The 27,453-nt window shown below is 41.2% G+C and overlaps 1 protein-coding gene across 1 annotated transcript in view; it reads right to left on the reverse strand.

The window, feature by feature from the left end:
- The window catches only part of AGBL1 (AGBL carboxypeptidase 1), a gene marked incomplete at both ends in the record, with an annotated part of 599,032 nt that overhangs the window by 360,285 nt on the left and 211,294 nt on the right, over window positions 1–27,453 (reverse strand). The window contains one exon of the mRNA XM_079699372.1: window positions 23,212–23,365. Coding sequence (XP_079555498.1) covers window positions 23,212–23,365 — 154 coding nt within the window. The remainder of the gene's footprint in view (window positions 1–23,211; window positions 23,366–27,453) is intronic.

Genomic DNA, 27,453 nt, shown 5'->3' on the forward strand with positions numbered 1-27,453 from the left:
AGAAAATATGTAGAAGCCCACTGGAGAATGTTGCTCTTATCTTAACTGAGAAAAAAAAAAGCGGAATAATAATCTACCTGAGATAGGAAGGGGGCAGAACACAGCCTTTGAAAGAATGGCACAGCCATAGGACGTGACAAAAACTGGTTAGAACCAACTAGGTCCAAGATGGCGGAAGATTGGACTTCCAGTGGATCTTGAGCCTCATTATACACTCACTTTAATACATTAGCATAAGCTAAATGACACGGGCACCAGCGCGATGACAGTTCTGAGGGCGATCATCAAAGATCAAAAAGTGGGTGGGGCCCAATTCCTGGAAATCCCCACCCCTTCCCCAAAATAGTTGGAATACTCCTCCCACTCATTAGCCTATGAAATTACCCAGCCCATAAAAGCTAACCAACCCATATTTTGAGGTCTCTCCCCTTCTGAGATGGCCCACACTCTGTCTGTGGAGTGTGTTTCTCTCTAAATAAATCCACTTCTTACCTGTCTCTTTTTGTCTCTCACTGAATTCTTTCTGTGATGAGACATCAAGAAACTGAGCTTGGGCTTCCCTGGTGGCGCAGTGGTTGAGAATCTGCCTGCCAATGCAGGGGACACGGGTTCGAGCCCTGGTCTGGGAAGATCCCACATGCCGTGGAGCAACTAGGTCCGTGAACCACAACTACTGAGCCTGCGCGTCTGGAGCTCGTGCTCCGCAACAAGAGAGGCTGCAACAGTGAGAGGCCTGCGCACCGCGATGAAGAGTGGCCCCCACTCACTGCAACTAGAGAAAGCCCACGCACGGAAACGAAGACCCAACACAGCCCGAATGAATGAATGAATGAATGAATAAATAGATAGATAGATAGATAGAAACTGAGCTTCATTAGTCCTGAGACCAGGTGAGTGATTTCAATTAAAAGGCCATGGGTTCAAGTCCCAATCTGAGTTGCACAGTTTCATATCCATCATAACTTTCCTTGAACCTATCAGAGGTTAGTATCACAAAGCAGCTGACTGAACCGAATTCCAAAGAGTGGTATGTCCCAAAAGGAGAGACACACAAACTTTTCTACTTTGGTGGAGTATGAGAGAAAGGGATGCTGTAGAAGCAGTTAAAATTTTAAGAAATCCCTGAAAGCCCTGTGTGGGATAGTGAAACTGAGCAGGACCCTGTGGGGCCCTTCCTGGACAAAAAAGCCTTTCCCGTTTCCTATTTGGAGGATAAAGGCTTCAGCCTCCTAGACCTTCCCAGAATTCCAAAGAGCAGATTCAAACAGTTGCTAATCAGGGAAGTAAGGGAATGCAGAAACAAAGGAGGAACAACCAGGAAACTATAGTGCAGCAATTAATTCAGGATCATGGTTCCTCCTCAAGGGATATACATAACGGTATCTTTGAGTTCTTCTGCAGGAACTAAGGGCTCCACCCAGGTGGAGGATGGTAACTTCAGGCTGAACACAAGATTCCTGGAGCACCACCCTGTTACCTTACCAACCAATCAGAAGAAAGTCACATACCCTCCAGCCCTCACTCCAAACTTTGCCTGTAAAAACTTCTCCCCCCAAACCACCGGGGAGTTTGGAGTTTTTTAAAGCATGAGCCACCTGTTCTCTTTGCCTGGCACTGTAATAAACCTTTCTCTGCTCCAAACTCTGACCTTTCGGTTTGTTTGGACTCACTGTGCTTGGCCTCACTGTGCGTCAGGCACACGAACTTGTGTTCGGTAACAATAGTATATCAACTAGAATCCATCATATAAAAGGAGATTTCACACTCTGGAAACTCTTCTCCTTGGATCAGTTGCAGAACTTGGCCATAGGAAAGGCCACAAACACACACACAGAGGCAGAGGCTAGCAGAAGGTGCTCAGTTGCTGCTGATGGACAGGCAAAAACAGCACCTCTTTCTTTAGCTCCCCTCACACATAACAAAACCTTAAACTGCTGTTGGAGGAGCACCAAACCCTCTCACCCTCGGGACCCAGACTAATATCTCGTGTTTCTGGGGTAGGAGTAGAGGCAAAAGTTGTCTGCCCCTGTGGGCAGAAATGAACATGGAGACATATGCCCTCTGTAATGCAAACATGCTGTTGAAAGCTTATGGTGGAGCAGGAACACTGAGAACCACTGCCCCCTGCACCCTAGACCCTACACTAATTACGTGCTAACAGCAGGCAGCACTGGAAGGAATTGAAGCCTGTGGCTCAATAAGAGTATGAGAAGAACAAAACCCACTCTCGACCAGACTCACTACACCCTACACTGACAGAAGAAGTATAAGTAGTCTTGATCTCATTCTCTGATATTCTTCTATACATATGGAATATCCACCATTCAATCAAAAAAAAAAAAAAACCCACTAGGCTGGACCAGGCTCAGAGAAGATTCAAATGTTGGAAATGATCAAGTAGGGACTTTTAAATAAATATGATATGTTAAAGGATCTCATGCAAAAGAAAGAAAACATAAATGAACAGCTGGGGGATTTCAGCAGGAAGGAGGAAACTACAAAAAAGAGCCAAATGGTAATGCTATAAATGTTTAAAAATAATATTAGATATGAATTCTCTTGGCGGGCATACTGGAAGACTGGACAGGTAACAGCACAATCAGTGAATCTGAAGAAAGATCAATAAAATTATACAAAGTTAAACAAGCAGGAAAAAAAGAATGAAAGAAAAACAGAACAAAGCATTCAAGAGCTATGGGACAATACAAAAAGGACCCCATGCATATAATTGGGGTCTCTGAATGAGAAGAGAGAACAAGGCAGAAGAAATGTTTAAAGAGATAAAGGCTGAAATTTTTCAGAAATTAATGAAAAAGAACAAATCACAGATGCAAGTAGCTCACAAAATTCTAAGCAGAATAAATGATACATACATACATACTTACATGCATACATACATCACACCTACATAGATTATAGTCAAACTGCTGAAAACCAAAGATAATGAGACAATCTTGAGAGCAACCAGAAACAAATGAAACATTACACAGGTAAAAGCAAACATAAGAATTATAGCATTCTTCTTCTTGGCAACTGTGCAAGCCAGAAGACATTGTAGAAACATCTTTTAATACACTGAAAGGAAAAAAATCTGTCAACCTAGAATTCTATACTCAGGAAAAAATGTCTTCCAAATAAAAGAAACTATAAAGACTTTTTCATAAAAATAAAAGCTTAGAGAGTTTATTTATTACCTGCATACCTGCTATTAATACAAGAAATATTAAAGTTCAAACCTCCCCCCAAAAAATTCCAAGTAAAACATTGGATCTAAAATAAATAAATAAAATAGACCAGAAAAGGTAAAAGTAAGTGATAATATGCATTAGTTTCTTATGGTTACTGTAACATATTACCACAAACTCGGTGGTTTAAAGCAATACAAATTTACTCTCTTACACAGCACTGGAGTCCAGAGTACGAAATCAGTTTCACTGGGGCAAAACCAAGATGTTGCCAAGATGATGCCCTAGAGGAGGCTCTAGAAAAGAGTCCTCTTCCTTGCCTTTTCTAGCATCTAGAGTTGCATTCCTTACATTCCTTGGATCATGAACCTTTCCTCCTTCTTGAAAGACAATAGTGTAACTTCTTCTCTTTGTGCCTTTGCTTCTGCCCCATGATGTCTTCTACTTGCAATCTCTGTCTGCCTCTCCCTTATAAAGATGTTGTGATGTCATTTAGGCCCCACCCAGGTAATCTAGGATAATCTCCTCATCTAGAGACCCTTAACTTAATCACGTCTGCAAAGTCTTGGCCATATAAGGTATCCATTCACAGATTTCAGGGATTAGGGTATGAACATCTTGAGCAGCGATTATTCAGTCTACCACAGCATAGAAACACTTCCCAACTCATTTTTTGAGGCCAGCTTTATCCTGAATTGAAATCATACAAAGATATTGCAAGAAAAGAAAACCACTGACCAATATCCCTCATAAACATAGGGCAAAATGGATCCTGACCAAAGGGAGTTTCTCTCAGAAATGCCAAGATTGGAGGCAAGGCAATGGGGGGTAGTGGTTAAGAGCTTGGCCCCTGGAGCTAGAAATGCTAAGATTGGGTCAACAATTGAAAATCAAATACAATTCATCATACAAACAGGTTGAAAAGGAAAAATCATGGGATAATACATTTATGATAAAAAATTCTCAGCAAACTAAAAATCAAACACAACTTTCTCAAGGACATCTATAAAAACCTACAAATAACACCATAGTTAATAGTAAAAACTAAATAATTTCCCGGACAATCAAGAACAGGGTAAATAATATCTCCTCTTACCACTTCTATTCAATATTATATTAGAGTTCTTGGGTAGTATTATAAGGCAAAAAAAGAAAAAGATACAAAATGTAAAACTAACAAGCAAAAATCCCTGTCTTTATTCACAGACAACTTGCATAAGTTATTTGCTAAAATTAAGAAAGAAAAAGAAAGAAACACGAGAAAAGCTACTAGAAGTAAAAATTACAGCAAAGTCATGGGACTCAAAGTTGATAACACAAAAATCAATTGTATTTTCATATACTAGCAATAAACAAATGAAATTTAAAAATTATCATTTACCACAGCATCAGAAAGTAAAATACATGGGGGACTTCCCTGGTGGCACAATGGTTAAGACCCCATGCTCCCCGCAATGCTCATTGCAGCACTATTTACAAATAGCCGGGTCATGGACGCAATCTAAATGCCCATCGACAGACGAATGGATAAAGAAGATGTGGTACATATATACAATGGAATAGTACTCAGCCATAAAAAGGAACGAAACTGGGTCATTTGTAGAGAGGTGGATGAATCTAGAGACTGTCATAAGAGTGAAGTAAGTCAGAAAGAGAAAAACAAACATCGTATATTAATGCATACATGTGGAACCTAGAAAAATGGTACAGACGAACCAGTTTGCAGGGCAGAAATAGAGATACACATGTAGAGAACAAACGTATGGACACCAAGGGGGGAAAGTGGCGGGGGTGGTGGTGGTGGTGTGATGAATTGGGAGATTGGGACTGACATGTATACACTAATATGTATAAAATGGATAACTAATAAGAACCTGCTGTATAAAAAATAAATAAAATAAAATTCAAAAAAGAAAAGACCCCTTGCTCCCAATGCAGGAGGCCTGGGTTCGATCCCTGGTCCGGGAACTAGATCCCACATGCATGCTGCAGCTCAGAGTTTGCGTGCCATAACTAAGGGGCTGGTGACCTACAACTAAGGAGCCCATGAGCCGCAACTAAGGAGCCTGCCTGCTGCAACTAAGGAGGCCACGTGTTGCAACTAAGACCCCATGCAACCAAATAAATAAATAAATAGTGAAATACATGGGATACATCTAAAGATTACATATAAGAAGTTTACACTAAACACTGCATAACACTAAAGGGAAAAATTAAATAAGGCCTAAATAAATGGAGAGGTATATCATGTTCATGGGTAGGAAGACTCATGAATTACGAATATAGTTGGAGACACTCAAAAAATAATAGGACAGACTCAGGTTCCTACCCATCCAGATTTAAACGTTGTTAACTTTTGGTTATATTTTCCCTAGAACTCTTTTTCTTTAAGAAATACAAACTCCCCAAAAGATTTAAAACCCATTTCCCTTTCTGCTCCTCCATCTTCAGACAGAATCACTATTTTGAATCTGGTGTTATCTTTTTTCAGCACGGTTTTATACTTTTTCTATACACGTTAAATATCCATAAACAAGAAAATGTATTGTCCTGTTATATTAAAATGATAGGTAATTTTAATAACAAATTCATGGTCATGTTGTGAGGCTTCCATGAAATATATGAATCAGAGTACAATCTGGTTAGCGCAGCCTGGTAATCTGAGTTTGACTATTTTGGGAACTGGCAGGTTGGTGGTGACCCACACTTGAGAGCATGTGTTGGTAGGTAGAGAAGCCTTTGCATCTGAGGCTAGAAGACAAGTGAGGAGTTTGGGTTAGGTTTTCATGTCTTAGTTGTAGGGACTCTGAGAGAGAAAAACATCTGAATAATGGAGACATGGGTTGTCATCTGGTCCCTGCCCAGGCTGTGAAGAAGGAGCTTCTTTCATCGGAAACTTAGGGAGCTTTGGTGCCAAGCAACACTGAGGTGTGGTACAGGGTTTTGGAGAATGCTAATCCATCCCCCCCCCCCATCTTTGCATGAAATCCAGCAACTCTCTGAAAACCCAGCAATGGCAGTAGCAAGAGTCCTTTTAGTAGCTGCAAGGACAGCAGACAACCACCAAAAGAAGCCTAAGCGTCAGGGAAGAATGGACTGGCCCATAAGGGTGACTGTAACCAATGGCTACTTTATGAGTACAATTGAGGCTACGCGTGGGTACCCCAAGAGATACCTAGGAAAGAAGTAACTTTTCAAGAGAGGTTTAAAGGCCCTGAATTGTGAGTAGAAGCAAGAATAGATGCAAAGTTTTCATTTATTTCCTCAATAAATATTGAGTGTGCACCAGTTTTGCACAGGAACTGTTCGTTCCCAGAGATACAAGAGTGAAAAAATACAGCATATAATCTGTGCCCTCATGGAGACCAGTAATAGGGGCTATGAAGAAAACAGAACAAGGTATGTGATAATGAGGTTCTGAGTGAGGGAACATTACATATGGTGACCCGGGAAGGCTTCCTCAATCTGAGCTAGGATAATATACGACAAGAAGAAATCAACCATGCCAAGTTATGGAAGACAAGTATTCCACTCGAGGGAACAGCAAATGCAGAGGCCCAGGGGATATAATAAAGTTGCTATGTTCAAGGAATAGAAAGAAGATTAGTGTGGTTGAGGGTACAAAGTGGTAAAGGGGTAAGATACAAAACAGAGGGGCATGCAGGGTCTTGCAGAGGCAGTAAGATTTAGATTTTACTAAAATTACAAGGGTTATTAATACTAACATGACCACATGTGTACTCACACATTGGAGAAGCCTAGAACGTATTACTTGTAGTATAAATAATTTTTTTTTTTTTTTTGCGGTACACGGGCCTCTCACTGCTGTGGCCTCTCCCGCTGCGGAACACAGGCTCCGGACGCGCAGGCTCAGCAGCCATGGCTCACGGGCCCAGCCGCTCCGCGGCATGTGGGATCCTCCCAGACCGGGACACGAACCCATGTCCCCTGCAGCGGCAGGCGGACTCTCAACCAGTGCGCCACCAGGGAAGCCCTAAAGAAATATTTTTACATATGGGGAATTGCATCTCAAAGATAAAGGATTTTCTCTCATTACTACACAGCTGAAAGAGGTCCTAGGTTAGGATTATGAGGCTTAAGATTCAGAGAGTTTGGGGATAAATCTGAGCTTTCCTCTTACTAACCATAGGAATTTTTAGGGCCTCAATTTTATCATCAAAAATTGGAGACCATAAACGCAGTTCTTTTTTTTTTCTTTACCTCAGAGTTGTTGTGTGGAACAGTTAATCACATGTAAACACTCTGTAAACAGTTAATTCCCTTAAAAAGATATAAATTGTTATATCTCATGAACATATTTATAGGACAGAAGGTTTGGCATTGATTCTGATGAAATATATTACATGTTTCTGCTACAGTAACCACTTATAGTCAATTCTTAGTATCCTTGTTAATTGAGAAAATTATTCAGGTAATGCAAACTTTGTTTTATTTCCCTCTGAAATAGATTATATTTTATAGAATATTGGCTTTATGTTTAGCCTGAGTTCTTATATAATTTGCAGGCCTCTGGAAATGAACATTACCGAAACTGAACTCAGTATCCATCCACCACAGTCTTACTCTCTCATATATTCTTCTGTTGGCATGAAACCATGCACCCATCACCCAAAGGAGAAATACTTCAACTCCTTCCCCTTTATCCGTACTCCCAATCAATCGCCAACACCTCTCACTTGTAACTTAGACATGCCACCTATATTTAGACCCTTCCCTCCCATTTCCATAGACTTATCTTCCTTGGGAACCTCATCGTCCAGATAGAGGACTAACAGTTGTTATCATTTTTTTCTTTTTTTTAACACCTTTATTGGAGTATAATTGCTTTACAGTGTTGTGTTAGTTTCTGCTGTGTAACAAAGTGAATCAGCTATGTGCCAGGCACTGTTCTAAGTCCTCTACAAGCTTCAGATTGCCCCATGAAGAAGGTACTACTGTTATCTGCAATTTATAAATGGGGAAACCTAGGTGTGGAGTATTGAAGCATCTTTTCCAAGGTCATGAAGCTGCTAAATGGCAGAGTCAAGATTAGAACCCCAGTGAGTCTGAATCTAGGGGCTAAGCACTTAAGAACTCCTCTGTGCTGGGCAACATGTCACCATGTTCTCACTCCAGACTTCCCCCACATTACTGCCATAAAATCTTCCTCCAAAACAAATCTGATCTTGTCATTTCTCTCCTTTTAATAACATCCTGTTAGCTCATCACTGCCTTCAGGAGAAAGTAACATGAAAAATAAGGTTCTTTACCACTCAGCCCAAATTACCTTTCCCACCTTATGGTCTGACCCTATAATCAATCTACCATCCTGTAGTCCTGGCACGCTGAGATGTTCACAGCATCATTTCCAGGTCTCCCTGTCTCTGCAAAAGCTATTTTCCTACTTGAAAAGACACTCCTCCATTTCTCTGCACGTAGCAGTCTGACTTCAAGAAGAAGATCATATGGCATTGGCACTGAATCTCAGTATCACCATTATAAAATGGGCGTCATAATTACACTCTTCCTCAACTCACAAGGGAACTATAATGACAAAATGATATATTATGTAAAAACTTTGTAAGAGTAAACTACGTGATTGGGTATAAGCAAACCTATTCAACTGTAAGGTTTTACAGTTTTTCCCATCCCCTCCAACCAGCCTTGGAAGGAGAAAGAATTCTTAACCTTCCTTTTCTTGGAGTGACTGGGCCAAAATGGGAAATAAAAAGGAGGTACTCAACTGGTCTAAATGTCATAGCTCTGAGGGTTTGTACTGAAAAAAGGTGGGATTACTGTGAACCACTATTTGTGTGTGCAGATGGATAACAGTAAGATAGAGGAGGAGGAAAGATGAATTTACGATGGTTTCAATTGGTTTTACATACTCCCCCTTTCATGTTTTCTGAAGAAAGATTCAAATAGTTCTTTAAGTGGTTTTGGGATTCTCCACTGAGGTTTCTCTGAAAGCAAAGCTGTCAATATAGGATCATTGTGCACATGGGATTTACACAGCTTCCCCTCATGGTTACCAGTTCCCCTTTGATTCCACCATGAAGACAAATGCTCTCTTTTCTGTGCTTCCACTGAACTTTGTTCTGGTATAACTTGCTGTACCATAATGACCTGTTAACATGACTGTCACACACAAATACACACACACATGCAATGTCAATCATGGGTGTCTCAATGACTAGGATCACATACTATTCATCTCTGTATTCCTAATATCTACCATGGTTCCTAGCCCTGGTTGCCTGAAGAGATGGAAATCTCAAAACAAGAAAGGGGTACAATTCAGTTTTTCTAATTCTAAATCCTTTTATTAAAAATTTCCATACAGAGGTATTTTCATACTCTTGTAGTTTTTTTTTTTTTTTTAGTTCTAACATTTCTCAGAAGCAGTGCTTTACAAAAAAAAGAGAAGCACATGATTTAACCAGGAGATGAGAGGTCTGAGGTCTAGAACCCCATCTGCCATCAATCAGCAAGGTGACCGAGACAGGTCAGTTCATGCTCCTGACCTTCAATCCCTCACTAGCAATTGAGGAATCTGGACTCCATAGTCTTTACGGATGTTTAAGCTCTAGAATTCAATGATCCCTTAATAATACTTGGCTCCACGTGCCTCTGGGGGTGGGGGCATAAAAGAAACAGGAATTCCCACGAGTGAGCGGTTTCCACTTTGGGTTTCTGTTTTCCTTGGATCACTACTGTCCCTTCACCCTCTCGCCACGGGAAAGCTCTGTTCTTCATACCTGATCAGGTGTCTCAGAAACAGACAAAGGCCAGAGAGGATGGAAAATGATTCGTAAAGAAGCCAAAAGGGGAATTCTGTAACTGTGTATTTTTCCATTCCGTTTTAATTTAAAACCACTTACAAGTGACAACTCCTACTCCGAGGCAGGTGCCGTGGGGTAGCTCATTACACCCTCGGGACTCCGTGTAAATCTTTTTTTCTGAGAACAGCTATTGTCTTCCAAGGAAAAGCTTTTAGCATAATGTCAAGCTGAATAGAACACTGCTTTCGTAAGAATATTTTTAAGAAAAAGAACAAGAGAAAGGTATTCTTTCACAACTGCAAACGCAGCCTCTTGCTTCCTCCACCTCAGGCCCCCTGGAAAGAACAGCATGTGAGCCATAGGAGGCTGAGGCAGTGCCATGAGATCACCTCACCTCCTGAGACACAGGAAGGTTAGACTCTGCTCCTTCAGGTTACAATAAATGCAGGGTGGAGGTGTCTATGAGGGCAAAAGCAGCAGACGCAGCCCCCTTCCATCCACCTTTGTGGTTTCTTGGCTTCTCACCAGTCAGTGAGTCGGTCAGCCACTCTTCACCTGGAGAATGAGAGTTTCTAACAAGAGAATGACATTTGCCGTCAGAAAATTCCCACAAATTAGCTCCCCTCTCAGGTCGTTCTTGAGGATGGTCAAGACAATACTGCTACAGGGTCTGTATGGATAGATATCCAAAGGGGAAAAGAATGAGCAAAAAATGCTCCTGAGAAAAAAATGAAGCATCCATCACAGAGATATAGTTCCCCAAACTAAAAAGGAACTCAACTTTCCCTGGACTGAAATGGTTACTGAAATTGTGAAGGACCTCGCTGGTGGTCCAGGGGTTAAGACTCCATGCTTCCACTGCAGGGGGCGCAGGTTTCATCCCTGTTCGGGGAACTAGAATCCTGCATGCCGCAGAGCGTGGCCAAAAAAACAAACCAAAATTTTTAAAAGATTAAAAAAAAAAAACCAGAAAATGTGAGGTGATGGGGGAAATGTGGAAAAAATAGAAAATTTAACAAAATAATGATGGTCTTTAATAAGCTGTGTGTTTGCACTGTGTGCATTTCTGGGGAATTTCCCAGTGAGAGCAGACCCTAAGGAGGGGGACATTCTGGAACTGTGGGGTGGAGACCTGGGGTCTCCTCCTTGAGTAATCACTTACCATGGGGCCTCAGGCTGGTTATTTACCCTTAGTGAAGCTTACCTTGGCCACGTGCAAACTGGAGATAGTGACAAGTACATGGAGGCCCATGACAGCAAAGGCAGCACTTGTGCCAAAAGCAGGAAGCAGGCCTGAGTTGGAGAATGGCTGAGCCTTGGTAAAGGTAGAACTACTCTCCCTTCTAGGGTTTTCATCCACCTCCACTAGGGTTTAAGGAAACAATGCTCCCCACTCCAAGGCTTTTTTTTCTTTCTGAATTGTTCTCTAGTTCTGCGTAAATTCAGTATCTTTTCTCAGTTCAAATCCAAAAAGCACACACGTGCATACACACACACACAAACATACACCATTCCTGAAGAGTACACAAACTAAAGAAAATATGACTTCTCAACTCTTTACTTGGAAGTTGCATATTCAAAGGCTCTGCTAATCAAAGTACCTCTTGACATACAACGTGTGAAAGGATTTAACTAGGCTAAGTGCAGTTATGCCAGAACACCATTAACCAATGGAGAGTAGTCTCAGAAAGCACTAGAATCCACATCCTGGATGCATCTTGCCCACCAAACCTACCCCCAGACCTGCTCATCCGTTGCCTTCTATTCCAACCTGTTGGAGCCTGTATCCCATCTTCCTGGATTCTATTCACTCCTCACTTACTCTCTGCTCGGCAAACTTCAAAAGTCCAGGGTTCCTTTGACCTCTGGAATCCTACCGGTTAAGAAGGGCCTGGACTTTCTAATTCCTCAACGCCTCATCCACTGAGAGTCTCTGATGCTAGGATGAGCCGTTTATCCTTTGGTAACATCTCCCTTTTATCATGTTTCTTCCATTATGGCATCAATGACGATCTCTCAGAGAAATTCCCTTTTCACTGTCCCACTGAAAAGGGCAGAAAGTCACTCTGCTCTTGGTGACCTGCCAGCATTTTGGCGCTGAGGGCTCAGATCTCCAAGTGTACACTGCGCCTTCTCTCTTGGGACCATTGTGAGAAGGTACCCGTCCTCAATTCTCGGGAGAACGATAAAGCATACGCCAGGCAAATCTGGGTACTACTGAACCGGAAATATATTTATCAAGAAGGTAAGGCTAAATGTTTCCAGGAAAATATCTTTTTTAAAAAATGTTTTTGAAAAATAAATCAAACCAAATGAATCCTTCCAGGAGACTCTCTGGAGCCCAGACCCTAGGAAGGACTAAAAGTAATCAATAAACTGTTCTGAACAATCCCCTGGTCAGACTTTAGGCCAGACCACTAGGGAATCAGTCTCCAGCAGGGGCTTTCTCCCAGGGCCCCGTAGCCATGCTCTTATCTCCTGGGGTTCTAAAATAAAACTGAAGTGATAATCCTGCACAGTGGAAAGAAAGTCTTTCAGTGAACAAAACCTCCTTATGAGGGGTGAGTGGCAGTCACTGGGTCGGAAACTAGCCAAATCACAGCTAAATACAACTGCAAACTGAAGCTGGCCTGGTCCCTGGGAGGGAAGAAGTGGGTAAGACAATTGAAGTTCACCTGCAGGGAATCTTGGAGGCAGGAGAGTCTTGAGCTGCTGGCTCATTTGCTATTTTCTTATCCTAAAACAATGTGTCATATTTTGCAGTTCGAAGAAAGTTAAGTGGTTTCATTTCTGATTTATAGGCATGTATAATTGCATTTTGGAGGGTAGGTGATGTTCATGTTGTGTGTTTTTTTATTTTTATTTATTTATTTATTTATTTATTTATTTTTAAGAAACACAGCAATGGCCTGGGTTCAGGTATGTATTGAAACCTGCTAAACAAATTTTTGATTCTGCAGCCCGTCTGGGACTATGTTCCCAGCACTGAGGGCCAAGACATGCAATCTCAGCTCTGTGCTGGGATCTGAGGGGTCTGGAGGTTCTGAACCTTCCCTCCCTCTTTCCTTCCTGCCACAGTGTCTGAAACATCCACCATGAAAATGCTCCCTTTGGGTTAGGAGAGGAAAAGAAAATTCACCGTGAGCAAGAAGAGGGTAATACATTCATTTGTGGTCAATTTAGTGTGAGTTGCTTTAACAACTAAACTAGCTTGCAATAGTGTGAGGACACAGAACAGGGAGGAGAGGAAGTTCTGGATCACAGAGGAGCCTGAATAGTGATGCTGAATACTTGTTCTGATGATTGCGTTAGCACATTTCTTGTGTGTATGGACCCAGGAATCAGAAAAAGAAAATCAGAAATCAGGCACCACCACTGACTGTGGTATTTAACCTCCCTGAGCCCCACTTACCTCATTTGTAAAAACGGAGAGTCCTGAATTCAGCCCCATTATGAAAGATACCAATCAGCTACATAACCGATAACACATTAAGACTTCCAGAGTATGTGCAAAATAGGTTGGAACTCTTCTTGTATACTTAGCAGTAAAGGATAGTAGCATGGGAAGGACACTAGCCTTTTCACTTTTTAGCTAAATGACCTTGGATTAGTCCCAGGACCGGCTACTCAATGTGAGGGGCCAATGCAAAATGAAAATGCAAAGCCTCCTTCAAAACTTTTCAAGATTTTCAAGTTGGTGACAGAAGAACATTAAACGAAGTTCAAGGCCCTTCTAAGCATGGGACCTGTGCAACTGTACAGTTGACACACCTATAATGACATCCCTCATTAGTCTTTTCTCCTCAGGATTCAGCTCAACGATTGTCACTTGCAAGTCAATTATGCCAAAAAGAAAATGAACAGCATTCATTTCACCACTTTCTGGGTCCTCTCCATGCCTGCCCATCTTGAGATGAACAACTGCTGACATGTTGGCACACGTTTAAGACAGAACACTGTAATGATTCATGAGAGGGAGGTAGAAGATAGGTGGGCCCCAGGCTGAGCAGCTGCAACCGGTCCCCTGTTGACACTTCGAGATAAGATACTAGCAGGAGCATCAGGTCTTGATTGGGTGAAAGACAAATCGACCACATTTTTTTCATTCTTGTGGTCAAGGGGATTTCCCAGCCTGCACATGCACAGAGAAGGTCCTCAGTCTAGCGAAGGGGTCAAAGGGAGAAAGAAACACCAGTCCACAACATCTCCTGTCAAACCCCCCAGAAACCTTCATGCTGGAATCCATCTTGGCTGAGAGATGTGTATGCCACCAGGAAGGACCCCGAGTCGGGCCAAATATGGGCACAAACAAGATGGTTGGCCAGAGACAAACCCAGAAGACTGCCCCCATATAAGCGATCTAAGCCACCATTATTGGGAGCAACTCACTCCTCGAGTTTGCCCGTGTGGTTTGCTTCTAATAAGTGCTTTATCTGTTTCACAATCTTGGTCTCTTTACTGAATCATTTCTTCAAAGATGACAAGAACCAAGGTCCTGCTTCCAGCCACCTCACCACCACCACCCAGAATCACCACACCAGAATCAAGAGTATACATTTATTATTACCAATCTTAGACCATAAGCAGAAAACAGCCTCCTTTGATTCATATGAAGGTGTGCTAAGAGATATTTTTTCTCTTTTTTTTAAGTGAACTATTTTGGAGTGCCAAATTATTTAGGGGCTTTTACTATGTTTCAAGTCCTCTCCTTATAGTAAGAATGATCTCTGTGGTTATAATATCAACAAAAGCACCACTGTCAGTATAAATAAAAATGCAAAAGCAGAGGCAGCTCCATGTCATAATTACACATTGGGTACCACTCAGCTCCTATTCAGAAACTGAGCCTGCACAATGAAGACATACATAAATCTACTTTCTTAAATAAATTACTGTTCTATGAAGATTGCCCTGGAAGGATTACTGTCTCTAACTTCCAAGAACTTCTCATTTGCAAGGGAAGGACTTGGCAACGATTACAGAAATTGCTCTCAGAAGCATAAAACACATAAGAGAATTTTTAGAAAATCCCATATCATTCATTAAAGTATTTTAAGGCCTTATTAATTCAGATGGGATAATCGGTTGTTGATTAGCCAGATAGTTAAGCATTCATTGTCATATGCTGATGAACTGTGAGAAATTACATTTCCTATCCACCAAAGACTCACCTAATGCAGTTAGCACTTCATCAGGTAAGGCTGCATCTGGATAAATTAGCTAGATTTTTATTCCCCAGTCTTTCCTTTCATCTCCCAAACTTTTCCTTAATGAAAAGTATTCCTTATTCTGCTTGGTTGAAAACTACATCAGGAGCCAACTTTAAAAGCTGGCTAGCAGGGGGACCTTCAACATGGAGGAGTAAGATGCAGAGATCACCACCCTCCCCACAAATACATCAGAAATACATCTACATGTGGAACAACTCCTACAGAACACCTACTGAACGCTGGCAGAAGACCTCAGACGTCACAAAAGGCAAGAAAATCCCCATGTACCTCGGTAGGAAAAAAGAAAAAAGAAAAAACAGAGACAAAAGAATAGGGATGGGACCTGCACCTCTGGGAGAGAGCTAGAAGGAGGAAAAGTTTCCACACAGTAGGAAGCCCCTTCACTGGCGGAGACAGGGGGTGGCGGTGGGGGGAAGCTTTGGAGCCATGGAGGAGAGTGCAGCAACAGGGGTGCAGAGAGCAAAGCGGAGAGATTCCCGCATAGAGGATCGGGGCTGACCAGCACTCACCAGTCCGAGAGGCTTGTCTGCTCACCTGCTGGGGTGGGTGGGGGCTGAGAGCTGAGGCTCAGTCTTCGGAGGTCAGATCCTGGGGACAGGACTGGGGTTGGCTGGGTGAACACAGCCTGAAGGGGGCTAGTGCGCCACAGCTAGCCGGGAGGGAGTCTGGGAAAAAGCCTGGAACTGCCTAAGAGGCAAGAGACCATTCTTTCGGGGTGCGCAAGGACAGGGGATTCCTTACCTGTCTGCCCACAGAAGGCAGAGCACCACCTAAATGAGATCCAGAGGTGGGCGCAAGCTGTGGCTATCAGCTTGGACCCCAGAGACGGGCATGAAATGCTAACACTGCTGCTGCAGCCACCAAGAATCCTGTGTGCAAGCACAGGTCACTATCCACACGCCCCCACCCCCACCCCAGGAGCCTGTGCAGCCCGCCACTGCCAAGGTCCCATGATCAAGGGACAACTTCCCCAGCAGAACACACACTGCGCCTCAGGCTGTTGCCACATCATGCTGGCCTTTGTTGCCGCAGGCTCGCCCCACATAACAAGTATAAATACCATACCCCTCCTTCACCCTGGCATAAGTGAGCCAGAGCCCCATAGTCAGCCGCTGTTTTAATCCCATTCTGTATGGGTGGGAATAGATGCCTGAGGGTGACCTACGTGCAGAGGTTGGGGCAAACCAAAGCTGAACCCCAGGAGCTGTGTGAACAAAGAAGAAAAAGGGAAATTTCTCCGTGCAGCCTTAGAAGCAGCAGATTAAATCCCCACAATCAACTTGATATACCCTGCATCTGTGGAAGACATGAATGGACAACAAATCATCCCAAAATTGAGGCGGTAGACTTTCGGAGCAACTGCAGACTTGGGGTCTGCTGTCTATGACTGATTTGTTCCTGATTTTTATGTTTATCTTACTATAGTTTTTAGTGCTTGTTATCACTGGTGGATTTGTTTATTGGTTTGGTTGCTCTCTCCTTTTTTTAATTTTTATTATTTTTTTTTAATTATTATTTTTTTCTTTTTTTCTCCCTTTCCTTCTGAGCCGTGTGTCTGACAGGGTCTTGGTGCTCCGGTTTGATGTCAGGCCTGAGCCTCTAAGGTGGGAGAGCGGAGTACAGTACATTGGACTACCAGAGACATCCCAGCCCCATGTAATATCAATCCGTGAAAGCTCTCCCAGAGATCTCCATCTCAACGCTAAGACCCAGCTCCACCCAAACGCCAGCAAATTACAGTGCTGGACACCCCATGACACTCAACTAGCAAGACAGGAACACAAGCCCAGCCATTAGCAAAGATGCAGCCTAAAATCATACTAAGTTCACAGACACCCCAAAACACATCACAAGATGTGGCTCTGCCCACCAGACAAACAAGATCCAGCCCCACCCATCAGAACACAGGCATCAGTCCCCTCCACCAGGAAGCCTACACAAGCCACTGAACCAACTTCACCCACTGAGGTCAGACACAGAAAACAATGGAAACTAAGACCCTGCAACCTGCGAAAAGGAGACCCCAAACACAGTAAATTAAACAAAATGACAAGACAAGGAAATATGCAGCAGATGAAGGACCAAGGTAAAAACCCACCAGAACAAACAAATGAAGAGGAAATAGGCAGCCTACCTGAAAAAGAATTCAGAGTAATGATAGTAAAGAGGATACAAAATCTTGGAAATAGAATGCGGAAAATACAAGAAATGTTTAACAAGGACCTAGAAGAACTAAAGAGCAAATAAACAATGATGAACAACACAATAAATGAAATAAAAAATTCTCTAGAAGGAATTAATAGCAGAATAACTGAGGCAGGGGAACGGATAAGTGACGTAGAAGAGAAAATAGTGGAAATAACCACTGCAGAGCAGAATAAAGAAAAAAGAATGAAAAGAATTGAGGACAGTCTCGGAGACCTCTGGGACAACATTAAACACACCAACTGGGCTTCCCTGGTGGCACAGTGGTTGGGAGTCTGCTTGCCAATGCAGGGGACACGGGTTTGTGCCCCGGTCTGGGAAGATCCCACATGCCGCAGGGCGGCTGGGCCCATGGGCCATGGCCGCTGAGCCTGTGCGTCCGGAGCCTGTGCTCCGCAACGGGGGAGGCCACAACAGTGAGAGGCCTGCATACCAAAAAAAAAAAAAAAAAAAATACCAACATTCAAATTATAGGGGTCCCAGAAAAAGAACACAAAAAGAGTCTGAGAAAATATTTGAAGAGATTATAGTTGAAAACTTCACTAACATGGGAAAGGAAATAGTCAATCAAGTCCAAGAAGCGCAGAGAGTCCCATACAGGATAAATCCAAGAAGAAACATGTCAAGACACATATTCATCAAGCTATCAAAAATTAAATACAAAGAAAAAATATTAAAAGCAGCAAGGGAACAGCAACAAATAACATACAAGGGAATCCCCATAAGGTTAACAGCTGATCTTTAAGCAGTAACTCTGCAAGCCAGAAGGGAGTGGCAGGACATATTTAAAGTGATGAAAGGGAAAAATCTACAACCAAGATTACCCTACCCAGCAAGGATGTCATTCAGACTCAACAGAGAAATTAAAACCTTTACAGACAAGCAAAAGTTAGGAGAATTCAGCACCACCAAACCAGGTTTACAACAAATAATAAAGGAACTTCTCTAGGCAGGAAACACAAGAGAAGGAAAAGACCTACAATAACAAACCCAAAACAATTAAGAAAATCATAATAGTAACATACATGTAGATAATTACCTTAAATGTAAAAGGATTAAATGCTCCAATCCAAAGACACAGACTGGTTGAATGAATACAAAAACAAGACCCATATATATGCTGCCTACAAGAGACCCACTTCAGACCTAGGGACACGTACACACTGAAAGGGAGGGGATGGCAAAAGATATTCCACGGAAATGGAAATCAAAAGAAAGCTGGAGTAGCAATTCTTATATCAGACTAAACAGACTTTAAAATAAAGACTATTACAAGAGACAAAGAAGGACACCACATAACGATCAAGAGATCAAACTACGAAGAAGATATAACAATTGTAAATATTTCTGCACCCAACATAGGAGCACCTCAGCACATAAAGCAAATGCTAACAGCCATAAAAGGGAACATTGACAGTAACACAATCATAGTAGGGGACTTTAACAACCCACTTTCACCAATGGACAGATCATCCAAAATGAAAATAAATAAGAAAAAAACAAGCTTTAAATGATACATTAAACATGATGGACTTAATTGATATTTATAGGACATTCCATCCAAAAACAACAGAATACACATTCTTCTCAAGTGCTCATGGAACATTCTCCAGGATAGATCATATCTTGGGTCATAAATCAAGCCATGGTAAATTTAAGAAAACTGAAATCATAGCAAGTATCTTTTCCAAACACAACACTATAAGACTAGATATCAATTCCAGGAAAACATCTGTAAAAAATACAGACACGTGGAGGCTAAACAATATGCTACTTATTAACCAAGTGATTATTGAAGAAATCAAAGGGGAAATCAAAAAATACCAAGAAACAAATGACAATGAAAACATGACAACCCAAAACCTATGGGATGCAGCAAAAGCAGTTCTAAGAGGGAAGTTTATAGCAATACAATTCTACCTCAGGAAACAAGAAACATCTGAAATAAACAATCTAACCTTACATCTAAAGCAATTAGAGAAAGAACAAAACAACCCCAAAGTTAGCAGAAGGGAAGAAATCATAAAGATCAGATCAGAAATAAATGAGAAAGAAATGAAGGAAACAACAGCAAAGTTCCATAAATCCAAAAGCTGGTTCTTTGAGAATATAAACAAAATTGATAAACCATTAGCCAGACTCATCAAGAAAAAAAGGGAGAAGACTCAAATCAACAGAATTAGAAATGAAAAAGGAGAAGTAACAACTGACACTGAAGAAATACAAAGGATCATGAGAGATTACTACAAGCAACTATATGCCAATAAAATGGACAACCTGGAAGAAATGGACAAATTCTTAGAAAAGCACAACCTTCCCACTGAACCAGGAAGAAATAGAAAATATAAATAGATCAATCACAAGCAGTGAAATGGAAACTGGGATTTAAAATTTTCCAACGAACAAAAGAACAGGTCCAGAGGCTTCACAGGCAAATTCTATCAAACATTCAGAGAAGAGTTAACACCTACCCTTCTCAAACTCTTCCAAAATATAGCAGAGGGAGGAACACCCCGAACTCATCTACGAGGCCACCATCACCCTGACACCAAAACGGGACAAAGATGTCACAAAAAAGAAAACTACAGGCCAATATCATTAATGAATATAGATGTAAATATCCTCAACAAAACACAAGCAAATAGAATGCAACAGCACATTGAAAGGATCATACACCATGATAAAGTGGGGTTTATCCCCAAAATGCAAGGATTCTTCAATATGCAAATCAATCAATGTGATACACCATATTAATACACTACAGGATAACAACCATGTGATCATCTCAATAGATGCAGAGAAAGCTTTTGACAAAAATCAACACCTATTTATGATAAAAACTCTCCACAAAGTAGGCATAGAGGGAACCTACCTCAACATAATACAGGCCATATATGACAAACCCACAGCCAACATTGTTCTCAATTGTGAAAAACTGAAACCATTTACTATAAAATCAGGAACTAGGTTGCCCATTCTCACTTCTATTATTCAACTAGTTTTGGAAGTTATAGCCACAGCAATCAGAGAAGAAAAAGAAAAAAAAGGAATCCAAATCGTGAAAGAAGTTAAATTGTCACTGTTTGCAGATGACATGGTACTATACATAGAGAATCCTAAAGATGTTACCAGAAAACTACTAGAGCTAATCAATGAATTTGGTAAAGTAGCAGGATACAAAATAAATGCACAGAAATCTCTCGAATCCCTATACACTAATGATGAAAAATCTGACAGAGAAATTAAGGAAACACCCCCATTTACCATTCCAACAAAAAGAATAAAATATCTAGGAATAAACCTACCTAAGGAGACAAAAGACCTGCATGCAGAAAACTACAAGACACTGATGAAAGAAATTAAAGATGATACAAACAGATGGAGAGATATACCATGTTCTTGGATTGGAAGAATCAACATTGTGAAAATGACTATACTACACAAATCAATCTACAGATTCAATGCAATCCCTATCAAATTATCAATGGCATTTTTCACAGAACTAGAACAAAAAATTTCACAATTTGTATGGGAACATAAAAGACTCTGAATAGCCAAAGCAATCTTGAGAAAGAAAAACGGAGCTGGTGGAATCAGGTTCCCTGACTTCAGACTATACTACAAAGCTACAGGTATCAAGACAGTATGGTACTGGCACAAAAACAGAAATATAGATCAATGGAACAGGACAGAAAGCCCAGAGATAAACCTACACACATATGGTCACCTTATCTTTGATAAAGGAGGCAAGAATATACAATGGACAAAAGACAGCCTCTTCAATAACTGGTGTTGGGAAAACGGTACAGCTACATGTAAAAGAATGAAATTAGAACACTCCCTGACACGGATACAAAAATAAAGTCAAAATGGATTAAAGACCTAAATGTAAGGCCAGACACTATCAAACTCTTAGCGGAGAACATAGGTAGAACACTGTGTGACATAAATCACAGCAAGATCCTTTTTGACCCACCTCCTAGAGAAATTGAAATAAAGACAAAAATAAACAAATGGGACCTAATGAAACTTAAAAGTTTTTGCACAGCAAAGGAAACCATAAACAAGACCAAAAGACAACCTTCAGAATGGGAGATAATATTTGCAAACGAAGCAACTGACAAAGGATTAATCTCCAAAATATAGAAGCAGCTCATGCAGCTCAATATCAAAAAGCAAACAAGACAATCCAAAAGTGGGCAGAAGACCTAAATAGACATTTCTCCAAAGAAGATATACAGATTGCCAACAAACACATGAAAGGATGCTCAACATCACTAATCATTAGAGAAATGCAAATCAAAACTACAATGAGGTATCACCTCACACCGGTCAGAATGGTCATCATCAAAAAATCTACAAACAATAATTGCTGGAGAGGGTGTGGAGAAAAGGGAACCCTCTTGCACTGTTGGTAGGAATGTAAATTGATATAGCCACTATGGAGAACAGTATGGAGGTTCCTTAAAAAACTAAAAATAGAACTACCATATGATCCAGCAATCCCACTACTGGGCATATACTCTGAGAATACCATAATTCAAAAAGAGACATGTTCCACAATGTTCATTGCAGCACTATTTACAATATCCAGGATATGGAAGCAACCTAAGTGTCCATCAACATATGAATGGATAAAGAAGATGTGGTACATATATACAATGGAATATTACTCATCCATACAAAGAAACAAAATTGAACTATCTGTAGTGAGGTGGATGGACTGAGAGTCTGTCATACAGAGTGAAGTAAGCCAGAAAGAGAAAAACAAGTACCGTATGCTAACACATATATCTGCAATAAAAAAAACAAAAAAACCCCACCTGGTTCTGATGAACCTAGGGGCAGGACAGGAATAAAGACACAGACGTAGAGAATGGACTTGAGGACACGGGGAGGGAGAAGGGTAAGCTGGGACGAAGTGAGAGAGTAGCACTGTCATATATACACTATGAAATGTAAAACAGATAGCTAGTGGGAAGCAGCTGCATAGCACAGGGAGAGCAGCTCGGTGCTTTATGACCACCTAGAGGGGTGGGATAGGGAGTGTGGGAGGGAGACGCAAGAGGGAGGGGATATGGGGATATATGTATACATATAGCTGATTCACTTTGTTATACAGCAGAAACTAACACAACATTGTAAAGTAATTTTACTCCAATAAAGATGTTTTAAAAAAAGAAAAAGCTGGTTGGTTACAAGCAAATCACATTTGTGCTCAGGACTCTAATATTAAATGGGCATTTGTGTGTCTGTGAGAGTGTGTCTGTGTGTGTGTGTATGCCTGTGTGTTTTGGTTTGGTTTTACAGTTCTTGGCTAGAGCCTCCTCCACACTGTCAGCTCTTCTGATCCAAACTGTAATCCAGGTCATCAAGGGAATTCTTCAGCCAGTCCTCCAACCCTCAACTTCCTTCCTTTCCTAACCTTGACTGACCGTGAGTGTAGTATAACGGGAGTGAGCATGGTGAGAAAAGTCCCTGGATTAGAAGTTGCAAAATGTGATTCATTTTCCAGTCCTGGTTCTGTTTTAGCAGAAGTGACTGTCACTTGTAAACTGCTCTCAATTCCAACAAGTCATTTCATCTTTCTGACAATTTGCAATTTATTGTTTTCTCCCTTTGATAACAGAGCAACATGAATATTTACCCTTTTGTCATATCAAGAAGAGTTGGGTTTCTATAAAGGTAGACCAGTCCCCAATGCTTTATAGAGCTTCTGATCTCCAAGGGACAGAGTGCTTCCAAGACTCTGAGGACCCCCACCCTCACCACCAAATCTTCAAAGAAGAGGGTCTGCCGTTTACTCACGGAGCTGCTCCAGGTGGTCAGTGCTGTTAGACTCGGGCATGGCAGTGATGGTCACCAATGGACATGAATTCCCTCCTAGTGTCTGGCAGAGAACCTCCTGACGGAAGTAGACCTGCTTGGGGTTCACGCTTTTTTCCAGAACGTCAAGGTGAGTCTGGAGCAGAGATGAAACAGAAGTGCATATTAAGATTTTTGATAATAACAATAGGTGAAACCAGCAACAAAGCTTATATTCATTTAACTCCTTATAGTTTAGAAGTTTGTTTGTTTGTTTGTTTTTTGCCGTACGCGGGCCTCTCACTGTTGTGGCCTCTCCCGCTGCGGAGCACAGGCTCCGGACGCGCAGGCTCAGCGGCCATGACTCACGGGCCCAGCCGCTCCGCGGCATGTGGGATCTTCCCGGACCAGGGTATGAACCTGTGTCCCCTGCATCGGCAGGCAGACTCTCAACCACTGCGCCACCAGGGAAGCCCCTAGAAGTATTTTTGTTAACCTAATCTGCCTGACCGTGGGCATTAAGTGATTTAAAAGGGTGCTCTTCCTACTCCCCGGAAGAAGTTCAGTGAGGCTGAACAGGAAGCATCATGCCTGCCTATGTCTGCACAGTAGAATATCTGTTTTCAAGTTGCACTGAAAGCAAAAGAACAGGGGCAGACAACATTCTTCCCATGACAGTTGCATGTAAAGAATGCTGTTACCATGAAGACAGAGTACACGCAGGACACTCGGGAACATGAGACAGAGCTTCAGCAGTGCAGATTACTTTAGAATCAAGCAATATAAGGAGAGCTGGGAGCATATTGAAGGAAAATAGAAAGCAACTGATCCAGGGAGAATGCTAAGGAAAGAGAACCACTAACTGGTAGCAACTGATTTTCCCTACCCTACCTTCCCATTTAAACACTCATTTAAAATGCAGAAAGATACCAAAATGGGGTAACCACTGAAAATAGGGTTCTTGGTCAACAATCTTTAAGACCTCTGAAGATACTTTCCATAACCCAAACAGTGGAATTAGTCATAAAGGTGTTAAGAGATTGCCTCCCAACCACACTGCGTTGCCTAACAACAGGGACTCGGTGACTTCAGTAACCAGTGAAAGGGAAGCGGTCCTTCTCTAACACAAGAACGCCAGTGCACACAATAGTCCTTCCAGCTAAAGATCAAATAGGTATTAACACATTCAAATAGGTATTAAGAGGGCCGAGGAAAAACTGCCCACCTTGTTATTTAACAAATAACATGTCTGCTAGACAAATGAAACAAACATGACTCCTATGAAAATATTTATAAAAGATTCATAATATATTTTATGACAAATGGAGTAATGCCTTCAAAAGGTAGAGGAAGTGTTTACATGTGAAAAAGATGTACTACAGAGGTGCTAGGCAGAATAAATGGCTCCCCCAAAGATGTCCATGCCCTAATCTTCAGACCCTGTCAATATGTTACCTTACATGGCAAAAGGGACTTCACAGATATGTTTAAGACTGAGGTCTATCTGAGGTGGGGGGATTATCCTGCATTAACCAGTTGGGGCCAATCTAATCAAAAGTACTTAAAAGCAGAGAACATTCCCCAGCCACAAAGGACCAGAACTACATGCAAAGGACTCAGCCTGCCATGCTGGGGGGTAAAGGGGTAAAAAGTTGAGGAATGAGGTGTCCTCTAAAAGCTGGAAAAGGCAAGGAAATAGATTCTCCTCCACCATCCTCCAGAAGGAATACAGCCCCAATACCTTGATTTTTGCCCAGTGATTTTTATCCATGTTGAACTTCTCACCAAAAGAGCTGTAAGTTAATTTTTTTAATTGTTTAAGCTACCAAATTTGTGATAATTTGTTACCGCAGCAATAGAAAACCAATACACTGGGAAATAAGAGAAAGAATTTCCTAAGTTAAGTAAAAATCTTAGCATCTGGGTAGGAATAGACTAAAATCTACTTGTATGCTATTGAAACATTTGACTTACAAGGAAAACGAAAAAGTTCCAAGGAAAGAAAAGATTACCAGATGATTCTGTGGCCTTTCCTACAGCTTCAGGGATACCTGAAAATTTGACCCTGAATCATATCCTCCGTACACTGAGACCCCAAATCATCTGCCTCCACACAGCCTGTTTCCTAGATTAATATGAATTTATTATTCCCTGTCTGCATCAACATAAGTTTAATGTCCTAGGAAACTCTTGCCCAGGAAAATAGAAATTACAAATAAATCTATTTTTCATAAATTTATTATTTTTCAGGAACATCTCATCAACTCTTCAATAGAAAGTATCAATGAATTGATCCAAGACCCTCTGAACCCCTCTCCTCAAGATTCTTGCCTTACAGTGTCCACCAATCTTCAACCATTCTATCATGATCTTTACCCAATGCTAATCAAGCCTCTACATTAAAATACCTGACCTTAACAAAACTTTAAAGTCTTAACAAATACTCCAGCTTTGCCCTTCCCCCTTTGAGACACTATCAAGACTCTGTCACATTCTCCCTTATCAAATAGATTAGTTTCCTATCACTTCTGTAACAAATTACCACAAATTTGGTGGATGGAGACACCACGAGTTTATTGTATTACAGTTCCAGAGGTCAAAAGTCCAAAATGGGTTTTAGTGTGCAAAAAATCAAGGTCTTGGCAGGACTGCGCTCCTTCTGGAGGCTCTATAAGGTAATTCATTTCCTTGCCTTTTCCAGCTTCTGGAGGTCAGCTGCTTTCCTTATCCCATGGTGTCTGCCTCCACATTCAAAGCCAGCAATCACATCATTCCTACCCTGGCTTCCGTGGTCAAATCTCCTTCTCTGACTCTGACTCTTTTGTCTCACTCGTTCATGGCTAAGGACCCTTGTGATTACATTGGACCCAGTCTAATAGTTCAACATAATCTCCCCATCTCAAGAGGCTTAACTTAATCACATCTGCAAAGTCCTTTGTGCCACATAAAGTAACATCCTCACAGGTTCCAGGGATTAGAATAGGAACATCTTGGTGTGGGCGGTGGGCACTATTCTATCTAAAACACCAAGGTACACAATACACTTAGGTCTGTGTTAGAAACAGGTTGTTCTGGTGGTATTTCTTGGAGCCAGCATTTGACACAATACTAAGAAAAGGAATTAGAAGGATCATGGCTACCCCAGGTTCAAGATGAGATTCAGCAAAGGCCCATTTATCTGACCAAACCTTTGTACTTCAGTCTTCTGGTTGTTTGTCAAGTGCTAATGAATGCCACACATTGTTGTGATGCACCAGCAGTGGAGATGAGGTGGTAGTCTCACACCCCTGAGGAGACAAGGAGGCTAACTAATGGTATACACACAAACACAAAGGCCCTGCTTAGAGTTTGAAAGTACACAGGATTATAATCAAGTAAACCTATAACCAGCCAAGGTTTTGCTCATGAGTTTCTGCTCATACATGCTCAGTTAAGGCAAGAGCTCAGAAAACATATCTTCTTATCTTTATTGACAATAATAACTTGAAGACAAATTTCAGCTGCCCCAAATCAAACTAAAGAATGGTATCAAGGGACAGTTCAGTTAAACAAGTTTTGTCTAAATGACTATTGGAAAACACAGTTACTACATAATACAAATATAAAAAATAATTTTTGAGGGAGAAAACACATATTATCAAATGTTAATCTCATCATCTGGTTCTAAAATGAAAGTAAAAAGAAATGTGTAAGTAAGGAATAAAGTAAAACAAAATTCTAACTTTTCAACTTACATGAACATAATATTATTTAATTCTTGAAAATGGAAAGGCAGAATAGCAAGATGACTAAGTGGGCAGGCTCTGGAATCAGACTGCCTGGGTTCAAAGTTTGGTTGTGGATTCTAGAAGAGTCGTGGAAACTCTGTACTTAACCTCTCTGTAACTCAGTTTTCTCATCTTTAAAATGTATATAAAATGGCATTACCTATGTCATTCAATGATTGCTATAATTTAGCAGTTTATTGTGTATGAGAAGTGCCTGTCATACAGGAAACACTCAATATTAGCTGTTATTTTTGATGAGGAAATGTAGGTTCAAAATTTTTTTAAGAACTAAAAGGGAAACACTAGTAGAATTATAAACACTGTAGAAAAATAAATCAAAGAAAATATGGTCACTCCATGTTGCATAAAAGAGAAAGAAAGAAAGAGAGAGAGAAAGGGAAGGAAGGAAAGAAAGAAGGAAGGAAGGAAAGAAGGGAGGGATGGGGGAAGGGGGAGAGAAAAAAAGAAAGAAAAGCAG

Source organism: Hyperoodon ampullatus (assembly GCF_949752795.1).
Source record: "Hyperoodon ampullatus genome assembly, chromosome: 3".
NCBI classification, from domain to species: Eukaryota; Metazoa; Chordata; class Mammalia; order Artiodactyla; family Ziphiidae; genus Hyperoodon; species Hyperoodon ampullatus.